The 13,099-nt window shown below is 32.1% G+C and overlaps 2 protein-coding genes across 2 annotated transcripts in view; one reads left to right on the forward strand and one right to left on the reverse strand.

Annotated features, from left to right (window-relative positions):
* Nucleotides 1-13,099, reverse strand: part of LOC127698854 (aftiphilin-like) — a 538,231-nt gene that overhangs the window by 448,018 nt on the left and 77,114 nt on the right. The window lies entirely within an intron of this gene.
* The window catches only part of LOC127698863 (endoplasmic reticulum membrane-associated RNA degradation protein-like), a 35,520-nt gene that overhangs the window by 3,343 nt on the left and 19,078 nt on the right, over nucleotides 1-13,099 (forward strand). Inside the window, exons 3-13 of the mRNA XM_052202564.1 lie at nucleotides 878-1,038; nucleotides 1,504-1,605; nucleotides 2,595-2,684; nucleotides 3,071-3,168; nucleotides 4,043-4,161; nucleotides 6,906-7,123; nucleotides 7,515-7,544; nucleotides 8,511-8,579; nucleotides 9,253-9,423; nucleotides 9,795-9,872; nucleotides 12,911-12,981. Coding sequence (XP_052058524.1) covers nucleotides 878-1,038; nucleotides 1,504-1,605; nucleotides 2,595-2,684; nucleotides 3,071-3,168; nucleotides 4,043-4,161; nucleotides 6,906-7,123; nucleotides 7,515-7,544; nucleotides 8,511-8,579; nucleotides 9,253-9,423; nucleotides 9,795-9,872; nucleotides 12,911-12,981 — 1,207 coding nt within the window. The remainder of the gene's footprint in view (nucleotides 1-877; nucleotides 1,039-1,503; nucleotides 1,606-2,594; nucleotides 2,685-3,070; nucleotides 3,169-4,042; nucleotides 4,162-6,905; nucleotides 7,124-7,514; nucleotides 7,545-8,510; nucleotides 8,580-9,252; nucleotides 9,424-9,794; nucleotides 9,873-12,910; nucleotides 12,982-13,099) is intronic.

Genomic DNA, 13,099 nt, shown 5'->3' on the forward strand with positions numbered 1-13,099 from the left:
GCACAAGGTGCAGAAATGTTCATCAGGAGCCTCATTTCTAAATCGCCCGGTTTCAATGCGCAAAGGTATTATACCACAGCGAAATTGTGCCATAACTGATCGTTCTTGTTTCTTGATGTTCATTTTGACATAAAGTTCAGTCTTGTACTTATTTTTAATCATAATATAATTTAAATCCAAAAAAAGGCAAAGTGATTTGTTTCCTTCACTTGCTGTTTAATGTCCCTTGTGAACTTTGAAAATATTTTCAGATTTGACCTTCTCAGGACATCTTTACTAAAAACCTACACAAAATGAATTATGGGATTGGGTCCAGTCAATATGATGATTGATTCTTTAAATAGAACATGTAGATAAAACAGTTTGAAACATAAGGTTAATGATGTGTGAACTTTTTTAATATGTCTATTTTGTAAATACAATTGACTGAAAGGGTAAAACAATTTGCAGTGAATATTTTTGAATTGACATTTAACATTACTGCTAAAAGAAGGCAAATAATTAATTTTAAAAATACTTTTCATTTTTATCTTATCATGACCCTGTCCAAAAATGGTTTAACCAGCTGGACATATTTAAAAATAAGGAGATGAGGTATGATTGCCAATGAGACAACTATCCACCAAAGTTCAAATAAAGTGGATGTACGCAATTATAGGCAACCATACAGCCTTCAACAATGAGAAAACCCCATACCGTTTAGTACTTTTCAAAATTTTATGTGCCCTAAATTTTATTTTCACAAAAAAATCTACCATCAAATGATTGTGTCACAAAAATGAAAACTTCTGGGACTGGATATACTGCCAACTGTGTTTTATGTGATGAGAGTACAAATGTTTTGAAAAATTCCTTAATTTTCTATATTTTCTTACAGATGAAAGTTTAGAAGATACAGACAGTGACGATTATTTTGAAAAGTGTATTTTTGGACTTGGCTTTCTTTTTAAAGAATGTGAACAATGTGTTCAAGAAATGACAATAGATGACCTTTTGCACCAGTACAGTGACCTTATTTTCTGGACAGGTCAAGAGCAGGTATTGTAATTTGTATGGGATGAGCCTAGTCATGACTGTCATATGCTCTCTAAAAAGGAACAACAATGCTTATATTGTGTTCTGTATTAATAATTCTTAGAAACAATAGAATATGATTCATTGACAGTCCTCCTTCAGCCTATCCAACCATATAGTTTAAATATTGGAATAGAACTTATAGAGCAAAAACACATTTCATTACATTAAAATTTATTTTTTAGAAAAGAGATTTGCCTGAAATGAATAATAAAAATGTACCAGTCATAGGCAGGCAAGGAAACAGTAAATTCAGCATCATCTATATTATTATCCTGCATGTGAAGTTGAGCATGTATTCAATGCTATGTATAAGATTTATATTGAAATAAGTTGTACATAAGAAACTGGAACAAAATTATACAATTTATTGCATGCATTTCTCACATTGCTAGAAATCACTAGTCTGCATTTTTCCTTTTTTTGTAGGTCATCAAAGAATGTTTTAGGCTACTTAAGACAGACAAGTTAACAGACAATCATTTAGCTCTTCTACTGGTTACTTCTTGTCTAGAAAGATCACTTGGAGATGTAAGTATAGTAAGTGTAGTCACCCTTACAGTAATTAACCTGTTACAAGACCAGACGAACTGCCCTATGTATAGAAAGAGCCCTTGGAGATGTTTAGTACTGTAGTCAACCTGTTATAAGTCAGTAAGACTCCCTATTAGCCTCATGTCTATAAAGAGTGCTTGGAGATGTAAGTATAGTGGCCAATCTTATTAAATTACCTTTAATAGTTCACTAAGAAGTTTGAACAAGATATGAAGGAAATTTTATTGGATGATTTTCGCACTGCTTTTATTAAAAATACTTTGTGAACTCAGCTCCTAAGAGTTTGTTTTAGCAATATATACATGTATTGTTTGATATAATATATATCATATATATTGTCTGTTATAAGTAACCTGAAGCAATATATCTTAATATTTAGATCATAATAAGCTTTCACTTGATTTCAGCTATTTCATTTGAAAGATCGCCATTCAATAGGTTATAGCTTAATATATGATATATATATTATATGGCAATATTTTTATGCCCCATTTATGGGCATTATGTTTTTCGGTGTGTGCGTCCATTCATCCATCTGTCCCGCTTCAGGTTAAAGTTTTTGGTCACTTCAGGTTAAAGTTTTTGGTCAAGGTAGTTTTTGATGAAGTTGAAGTCCAATCAACTTGAAACTTAGTACACATTTTCCCTATGATATGATCTTTCTAATTTTAATGCCAAATTAAGAGTTTTGACCCCAATTTCACGGTCCACTGAACATAGAAAATGGTAGTGCGAGCCAGAGGCATCCGTGTACTATGGACACATTCTTGTTAAAACTTGAATTTCCTCAGAATTGTAATATTTTGCCATTGTTTACAATATTTGCAGGAACTAGATGACTATCATGGAGTGTACCATATATATTTTTTCATTAACCCATTTGATTTTAAGATGCTTTTTTTCCTTTTGTTTCTAGTGCAAGTATAGAGCAATATACAAATGATGTAATAGACATTTGATTACAGGTGTATTTGTTAGAGAATAACGTTTGTCCTTCCATGTTAAAAGACATTCTGTCATCATCAACACTAAAGAAAATCTTTGGGACAACTGTGGTAACTATTGTAGAGTTTAAGGCTCTTAAGGTAAAAGTAAAAATACTAAAGAGTTTCCCTACCTACCCAAATGTGTATGTCTCAAAATGCATACCATTAAGTTTTTATTGGCAAGTTTGATAGTTAATCTTGACCAAATTACAGGTCTTCTGATAAGATGAAAAAATGAGAAAAATAAAGACTTCCTACTTACATCATTACCTTATTTTTCTTCTTGGCTATAGTATAAATGGCTTTCATCATAGATTTTTTAAGACAACCACATTTTTTCTTGGTAGCCTCAGTGCAAGAAAAATCAAGTTATTTTATTGAAAGTTTATTGAATTTGCAAAAAAAGACATACAATGGAATACATTTACAGTTTTGTAAGTTGTTATTTTTTTCAGGTTCAAGTTTTAAGAGCTGTTATTGGTCCACCAGTTTCTTTGAATATAAGGAATGTTATTTGGCATGGATTTCCTACAGAACAGGAAATTTCAAAAAGGCAAGTTTCAAAGAACTCAAATTTTTCTGTAAGACTTTCTCAGTGTCTGTAGATAAAATTTCACATTTTCTTTTTTAAACCAACAGTCTATGGTCAAACATTGGGCCAACCTCATTCAGATTATTTAAAAAAAAAAAAAAAGAAAAGAACAAAATGTCAGAAAAGTTAAAGAATACAGAAATGAATACCCCCACCCAATCCACCCCCTCATAACTGTAAATGAGTTTAAAAATATAGATGAATAGTGAAAAGTTGACTGATGCAAGAAATTAATAAATTCAACTCAGATAGATATTGGATTGATATATACATGTACTTGATTAGAATATTAGAAGTAAGATTTAAATGTAACATTATACAATTTGAACCTGCCAGATTTTTTCTTATATAAATAGAAACATTACATTATTGAATAGTTGGCAAAACGCCTATGTGGTCTTGTGGCAGTGGTAGTGAGTGCGAAATGTTGTGGGTTTATCCCCTGGCTGAGTCTAAGCAAAGACTTGAAAATTGGTATTTGCTGCTTCTCCGCCAAACACACAGTATTATTGGAGTAAGAGAAAAGACTAGTTTGCTTGGAGTCAGAATAATGCTTGCAGGCATGTTGACATGTCTTCCTCTGTGCACTGCTACCTTGTGAACCAGCATGATAAAAATCTGGCTAAGCATGTCAGTCTATTACAAAGCAGGGTTTATATTCATTTTGCATTAACATGTTCTTGTCTGGAATATGCATGTAATTTGCTGCTGGACGTTAAACAACTATCCATCACCATTATCATCAAAACTGGCAAACATGCTGCATAAAAAAGTGAAGACTTGACCACACTTATTTCTATAATTTAGAATGCATGAACTTTTCTTCATTTTTCAGGTACATTTGTTTTCTGTTACTAGTGTTACCAAGTCTAGATCAGTATTTACAAGGAGATATTCCTCATAGATCACCAGTCATTTTTCTTCAAGACAGGCTGTATACAGATATATTACCAGGTATTAATTCAAACCCAGACATAATACATTCAAACCTATATTCAAAGATCCCCGTTGGGATGAAAAAAGATGAACTTACAAGAAAGGAGAACACTGAATTGAGGTTCAACATGCCATGATGGGAAAAAAAGGAAAGTGACCACCAAAATCAGGTTTAAGCTTAATTGTGGTGACCTTTATAGCATGTTAAACTGTAGATGCTCAATAATTTTCTTGCAGCAGGTCAATTCTATTTTATTTCATTATTTACAAAGAAAAGCCTTTTGAAAAAATATCAATTGTTGGGACTGACAGTGGTTCCTAGTTGAAAATGTGGCGTGGCTCAACTAAAAAAAAACTAACAAAAAAACTGAAAATTTGAAAAACTCGGAATTAAATCGCTGTGAAGTGGACTGAAAAGGGCTAATGGCGGAATAAAGTATATGCGAAAATAAGTTGGTTTACAGTATATAGCTTTTGTCTCGCCTGCGACGAAAGTCACAGTATGCGAGACATAGGTATTACTATCCGGCGTCGGCATAAACTATTTGTATAAAGCTTTATATTTCAGAAGGAAGAAGACCTGGATGCTTCATACCTTGTATGCAGATACCTTATGTTACGAAGTTTCCGTCTGTCTTATGCCCATTGTCCTTGACCTCATTTTCATGGTTCAGTGACTGCTTGAAAAAGAATTACAGTTTTTTTGTCATGTGAATTTCTCACTTATTATGAGTAATAGGATAACTATATTTGGTGTATGGGTTCCTTGTAACGTCTACATGTCTATCAGACAGGGTTAACCTGACCTTGACCTCAATTCATGGATCAGTGATCAAGGTTAAAGTTACATGATTAGGTCCGTTTCTCAGAGAATACAAGAAGAAGGTCACCTATATGTTGTGTATGGAATGATTGTAAGGGATACATATCAGACTGGCAGGTTTCATCTGACCTTGACCTCAATTTCATGGTTCATTGGTCATTGTTAATTTTTAGTATTTTGGTCTGTTTTTCAAGTACTGTAAGCAATAGGTAAACTATATTTGGTGTATGGAATGATTGTAAGGTGTACATGTCTGTCTAGCCAGTTTCATTTGACCTTGACCTCATTTTCATGGTTCATTGGTCAATGTTAAGTTTTTCTGTTTTGGTCTGTTTTTCAAGTACTTATAGCAATAGGTCAACTATATATGGTATCGAATGATTGTAAGGTGTACATGTCTGTCTAGCTGGTGTCATCTGACCTTGACTTCATTTTCATGGTTCATTGGTCATTGTTAATTTTTTTGTTTTGGTCTGTTTTTCAAGTACTGTAAGCAATAGGTCAACTATATTTGGTGTATGGAATGATAGTAAGGTGTACATGTCTGTCTAGCCAGTGTCATCTGACCTTGACCTCATTTTCATGTTTCATTGGTCAATGTCAAGTTTTTGTGTGTTGGTCTGTTTTTCAAATACTAATAGCAATAGGTCAACTATAATTGATGTATGGAATGATTGTAAGGTGTACATGTCTGCCTAGCCCGTGTCATCTGACCTTGACATCATTTTCATGGTTCATTGGTCATTGTTAATTTTTTATACGCCTGTTTACGGGACGTATTATGGTATACCATTGTCCGTCTTTCCGTCCGTCCGTCTGTCGTCAACATGTCGGACATTAACTCAAAAACGCTTTAACCAATTTGCCTAAACTTTGGTGAATTGTTTATATCTATTGACGTGAGCTCTCTTTTGTTTTTTATAAATTTCAGATTTTATGTTTCCGAGTTATGAGGTTTTATTCATTAAAAAAGGGGGATTTTCCAGTTTTCGGACAATAACTCCAAAATGCTCTCACCAATTTGCAAGAAATTTTGGTGAATTGTTTAAATCTGTTGACATGAGCTCCCTTTCCATTTTCATAAATTATAGATTTTACGTTTCTGAGTTACGGGGTTTTATTCATTAAAAAAAAGGGCAGTTTATAGTTTTCGGACAATAACTCCAAAATGCGTTTAGCAGTTCTCCTGAAACTTTGGTGAATTGTTTATATTTATTGATGTAAGCTCCCTTTTGAATTTTATAAATTTTAGATTTTACGTTTCCGAGTTATGGTGTTTTATTCATTATAAAAGGGGGGATTTTCCAGTTTTCGGACAGTACCTCAAAAATGCTTTCAGCAGTTCTCATGAAACTTTGGTGAATTGTTTAAATCTTTAAACAAAAGCTTTCTTTCGATTTTCATAAATTTCTGATATGACATTGAGAAGTGATTGAACTTTGAAAATGCGACGGGCGTATCATGCGCTCATGGTGCAGCTGTTTATTGTGTTTGGTCTGTTTTTCAAGTACTGTAAGCAATAGTTCAACTATATTTGGTGTATGGAAAAAGTAAAATTACAAAAATACCGAACTCCGAACTCCAAGAATGATTGTAAGGTGTACATGTCTGTCTAGCCAGTATTATCTGACCTTGACATCATTTCCATGGTTCATTGGTTAACATTAAGTTTTTGTGTTTTGATCTGTTTTTCAATTACCATAAGCAATGAGTCAACTATATTTGGTGTTTGGAACAATTGTAAGGCGTACATGTCTGTGTGACAGTTTTTATCAGACCTTGACCTCATTGTCTTGGATCTTTTAAAATGTTAAGTTTATGTGATACTTGTAGTAAAACCTTTATCTTTAAGACTTGCAACATAAAGTCAATGGTCAGTAAAACAGGTGAGACATTTCAGCATGTGCACTCTTGTTTATTTCATGTTTTATTGAACCAGATATAAAAGACATGACTTCAGAGGAGATAAAGATGTTATTACAATCCAGTAGCTTCATACCTAAATACCACCTAACACTGTGGATCTACTGTATAGACTTGTTTAACACTAAAGAACCAGGCCTGGCTATGGTTTTGATGTTACCACTGTTAGAACATGCCCTCAGATGTCAGTTTTCTATCGTAAACAACTGTCCAGGGAGGACCATTACAGCAGAGGTAAGTATCAGGTTAAGATGTTAGAACATGCTCTCAGATGTCAGTTTTCTATCGTAAACAACTGTCCAGAGAGAACCATCACAGCTGAGGTAAGTCCATTATTAGATCTTGCTATCCCTGTTCAGAATCTAAAGAACTATGGGTAATTTCCTTGTTTGTACCCCAAAATGAAAACAATGTCACATCATTAATTGAATTTCAATTGTTTAAGACGTTGTTAGCCAATTACAATGTTTGGGTGTACAATTTTGAAAATATCACACAGAGTGCTTTAAATAATAAAATGTAGATTTCTTACAAGAGAACCTGCACAGCTTAGTATCATTTTAAGAACATCCACTTACATTGAGAAAACTTGATCTTAAAAGCATTTTCTATTGTTCTCTTTCAGGCAACAACATTATTTACTACTTTTGATGAGGTAAGTAATCAGACTTATTTAAAGATTGGGTTTATTTACAAATTACTGTAAATTCAGTAATTTTTATTTGCATTTATTCTTGTGATTGTTGAACTAAGGACAGCAATACAAGCTTATTAGGCCACACTTAAAAATATTTTGGTTTGCCCAAACCCTACCCAAAGGTAGAGACAGTGGGTAGGGAGGTAGTTATTTTCTTTTCTTTTTTTCAGCAAAGAGAAATTGAAGTGTCAGATGTTTTTTTAGTCTTCATGCCTATCTGATTAAAAAAGAAAAACTTTTTCACATCAGGACAATAAAAGATTTTGAGTAGGTAGGATTAGGGCAAACAAACATATTCTTTTTTATGGCCTTAATTTGATTTCAGGAAATGTTGCATACAAATAATGCTGCCAAAATTTAGATTTACCTGTTGTAATTTTAGCAATAATAAAAACATTACAAAAGTTCCTGAATTTACAGTACATTTATCACTTCAAATTTCATATAGTTATCTCCTTTTCCTTAACAGACTACACTGTTGTATTCATTATTTACTATCAGATGTCAAATATTACTGTCCTTTTCAGCAAACAACAAGTGCAATAAAGATAAAATAGAAAAAAAATATATTTGGATATTGATCAATTTAAATCACAATTAAAATATAAATAAGAAGATGTGGTATGAGTGCCAATGAGACAGACAATTTTTATCCAAGTCACAATGTATAAAAAGTTAACAATCATTGAAAGTTACTGAAGTACACTTGAAACACTTCTCAGCATTCCAAGTTAATATCTGATTAGCAGTTACTAGGAAATTAAAGGCCATTAGTTAAAGAGCATAGATTGGTCCTTGTATTTTATCTGCATTTTGTGATTTGAAAACAGATTGAACCTTTTACAGCAAATGCTAAATAAGACTTTTTTTCATTTTGGTGATTAAATGAATGCTGAATGACATAAGCTTTTATTTGATTTATAGATTTTAGATCAATATGTCACAGAAAAATTAGAAAATAAGCTTCCATCTGAGATTGGTGAGTCTGTTATGGTAAGTCTATATAAGTCTAAATATCAACAACTGAACTCTGCACTGTACATTTCCATAATTCTTCTCCATCCAGTATTAACTAGGCATGGCCTAAAAAAAAAGCTTGATAACTTATCTTCCTTTTTAAACAAAATTTGGCTTTAGAACCACCTAGTAACATTGAAAAATTATGTGTATGGACACTACAGACTGAAGATCAACTATGGACAGTTCCCATGAGAAATTAACTTTTATAAGGCTTAATTCATATACATGTACAGAGTTTTCAATGATTCATCTGTACTTTATCTTCATACTTGTGACTTGTGTATGAGTTCACTTTATTGGTTTAATTCCTTATATATAGTTTAAGTGAATAATAATTGCTATTCATCACATAATATATATATATTCTTAAAAGATAATGAGAATCATCTCTGAGAAACTTGAAAATTGATCATTTGAAAAGTATTTAATTCTTTCTCCAGCAGCTGATTTTGTGAGAGAAGAGAGAGAGAGAGAGAGAGAGAGAGAGAGAGAGAGAGAGAGAGAGAGAGAGAGAACAATTGGCAATTGAAAATTCTAAATAGAATCTCTTTTTTGGAAAAGCAACATTGGAGTGAAATTCATAATACCTATTAAAAATTAAGTTTCAACTAAATTCCACTTCAAATGCTTTCTGTTTTATTATCAGGAAATATTAATGGATTTGCTAACCTATCCAAGTGGACCATGTGTACGAGACAAACTCAGTCATGGGGAAGCAGATGTCTTTACTTTCCCCAAGTCACTGTGTACTGCTGTTGTCATAGTAACAGTTCACATTACATCCAGGTATCAATCTGCAGATGACTGTAGTGAAAAGGTATGGTAAATACATTTCGTACCAGTACATCATGTAAACCTATGCTATTTTTGTATTTTAAGATAACTTTAATAGTTCATTTGAGTATATCTTTTTGCAACCTCTTAATCTTTCATGTTACGGAAATATTGTAGAAATTTGGCAAAATAAGAGATAAGTTAGATATTTTTCTGCTGAAAATTTTAACTAGTGCAATATAATTTTCCAAACAGAATGTTGAATTTCAGAATATGTATTTTCCTTTCTTTAGATGAATTAAATGTAAGATTATAGTTCACAACTAATATGTTAAATGAATGAGGAAGGATATACAATGTATTGATATATGCTATTTATGATAAAATGTATTGTGTTGCTTTACTTGATTTTAGCCCTGGCTGAAAAGAATTGCATCTTGGGTAAATCAGTATGAGGCCTTGTTTCATCCAGTGTCACTAGTAAAATCAAAGGTAAGAACATTTTGATTATAGTAATGGTAGTATATAAGTTTGTAAGTGAATTTTAAGAAATGTCAGTTTAGGTATACAAAAAAAACAGACAGAAAATGAGGTTTTAAGTAGTTCTTAAAACCAACTTAGATGAATTTCATATATATTTGGTATGTTGGTGGTGCTCGTATCTTTATTTGAGGTAATAGGATTATCACCATTCTGGAATACTCTGCTGATCATAACAGTTTGTCTTTAGAAATTAGGGCCTGTTTTTCTATGATATTCAGGAAAATCACTGTATCTTGAGTCTGCAGTTTGGCTGGAATTTCAGTACTATTGCGAACCAAATGAAACTTTTCCACAGAGTTGTCTCTTGTTGGTCAAGGTATTTAAACTTTTGTCAGTTCTATTGTCCCATTAAATGATACAATAGCTATTGTTCTCTGTGTAGTTTATTCACTGGGACCTTAAAATTTCTTCTTTGAGAAATCTATCACTCATTGATTAATTTACCTGAATAAAAACATTTTATGTAAAGTTTTGAATAGCTTGACCAATAGGAGATAACTCTGACGAAAAGTTTCATTTGGTTCTCAATAATCACTTTCCACACATTACCTCTGCCATGCTTGTTGTGACAAGCAAAGGGTGAAATATACTAATAAAATTCAATTCATTACTTTGAATTTCCAATAACATGTTATACTGTAGGTTTGCTTTCTTTTAATGCATCAGACAAAACTTTGTAAAGAGTGGCATACATTGCATAAACACATATCAGTGTCATACCATGACTATGAAAGAATAAACCTAAGATGTCATTTATTTAAGCGGGGCATAGGTATGCTGTTCACAAGATTTATAATTCAATCTTTAATGGGTTCCATGACATGGATCATATTTTTGTGGTATGAAAATTTTGAAACTACAACATGTGTGGAATGTTATAGTTTCAAAATGACTGTTTGGAATTTAATTTTTGAGATTCCTAATATTTGGTTGAAAGCATCACTGACAATAAATAAATTTTGAAATATCCAAATGTTGCATTGACTTAATTTTGGCATATTTTAGTTTTGTATTAGTGGTTAGCTAGATCTATTTATTGTTTGTCATAGGTGTTTGTCATAGGATCACAATATACATTATTGCTATTTGGGAATCTGTGATACTTAACCTGAGAATTTACGACACTTGAACTTTAGACGTTGTACAACAATCACTTTTGCTTTGTGGCATCAGACATTTTCTCTTATGAAGTCAAATTTTACAGTAATGTCTGTGTAGCCCTGTAATTATGGGACAAATAGCTTTAAGGTGTATCTATTCTAGTAACATTACTTTAGAGTTTGTTCCTTGTGAGTTTTAGCTTTTTATCCAATCATTATCAGACAAAACAAATACATGCCCTACTCAACAGTGAAGGCTATGTTGCAATCATCTTGTCCGTCTGATGGTCAAACAAATATTTTTGTCACACTTTTCTCAGCAACCACTGAACAGAACAACTTCATCTTTGGTCAGCATCTTGACAGCAATGAGTTGTAACATGGGAGCACTTTTCGTGTCTGCAATGCACCGATATCTTGTTTGCATATACCGTACATTGTACTTTGAATTTTTAAACATGTTATTGCGAACCCAATGATACTTTTCCACAGATTCACCTGCAAGTTACCTGTCGATTTAAACTTTTGTAAGTTCTTTTGTCCCATCTAATAAATACAATAGCTATTGTTCTCTGTGTAGTTTATTTGATGGGACCTTTAAACTTCTTCCAAGAGAAATCTATCACTCACTGATTAATTTACCAGAACAAAAAATTGAACTGTCAATAATGAAAATACATGTACAAATACTAAATAAGGACTCAAAAAACTGCATGTGGTGTTGTATTTATTCAATATCAATAATTCATTTTTAATAGTTTCAATATAAACACTGATTCAAAAATTAAAAGTTGATTTCTGAACAATTTTTTTATATTTTCCCTATTAAAATTTGCTTTTTTTTGTGTGTTTGACAAATAAAAACTTGAAAATTATTGTGTTTAAATTAAGGTCTTGATAAATGTATTCTATAACTGAACAACAACAAAAACATGCAAATTCATTGGAACAATACTAAAAATTTTGTCAGAAATAAACTTTTTATAATTAAATCAGTGTTTATATTGAACAGATTGAAAATATATTATTGTGATATTGATTAAATACAATATTGCATGCAGTTTATGCGAGTTTATACAACAATTTCCCCCCAAAAAGAAGATAATTTTTTGGTCAAGCAAATTAATCAATGAGTGATAAATTTCTCCTAGAAGAAATTCAAAGGTCCCAGTGAAAAAACTACACAGAGAACAATAGCTATTGTATTTATTCAATAGGACAAGAGAATAGACAAAAGTTTAAATACCCTGGTCAAGGGCAGACGACTCTGTGGAAAACTTTCATTTGGTTCGCAATAAATGAAAACAAATATTTTTGTCACACTTCAATAAAGCACTATTGAATAAAATGGCATTAATTTTGGTCAGCAGCTTGACTGATGAATTGTAACATTTGAACACTTTTTATGCCCCCGCCGTAGCGGAGGGGGCATTAAGTTTTACCCATGTCCGTCTGTACGTACATCACAAAATTGGTTTCCATTCTCTAACTTGAGTTTGCCTAAACCAAATGTTATGAAACTTATACACAATGCTTATAACAACAAAATACAGATCAAGTGTGAATTTTGGTGGCGTCACTTTAACCGTTCTAGAGTTATGCCTCTTTAATAATGGAAAAATTCCAAAAAAAATTTTATCTGTAGGACACCTACTTTCTGTGTTCCGATCTTTGAATTACTATTGGGATTGAGCTTAGCACGACAACACATGCATTCTTGTTTTACTTAAAACTTTTCAATTTAGAAATAATTACACACATTTATATTATTGCTGTATTTGAACTTCTGATGGAAGTTTAAGATTTATTGATGTATTGCATAAATTGCTACATCCAAATAATTTTATATATATCTGTTTATGCTAGTTCTCTATTTTTTTTTACCAGATCAAGCAAGTTGCAAAGATTGCAGGGCAGTTTAGTAAACATATAGAATATACATACACTTTAGATAAGAGGTAAGATTGAGAGGAAGTGTGCAAGCGCCAAAGTGGTAGTAATATTGATGTGAAATGGTTGGGAATGGAAGTTTCAGTAGGCTTTTAAAAATTTAAACAGACATTTTATATTTAATGT

This window comes from Mytilus californianus, unplaced genomic scaffold (assembly GCF_021869535.1).
Source record: "Mytilus californianus isolate M0D057914Y unplaced genomic scaffold, xbMytCali1.0.p SCAF_4, whole genome shotgun sequence".
Lineage (NCBI taxonomy): Eukaryota > Metazoa > Mollusca > Bivalvia > Mytilida > Mytilidae > Mytilus > Mytilus californianus.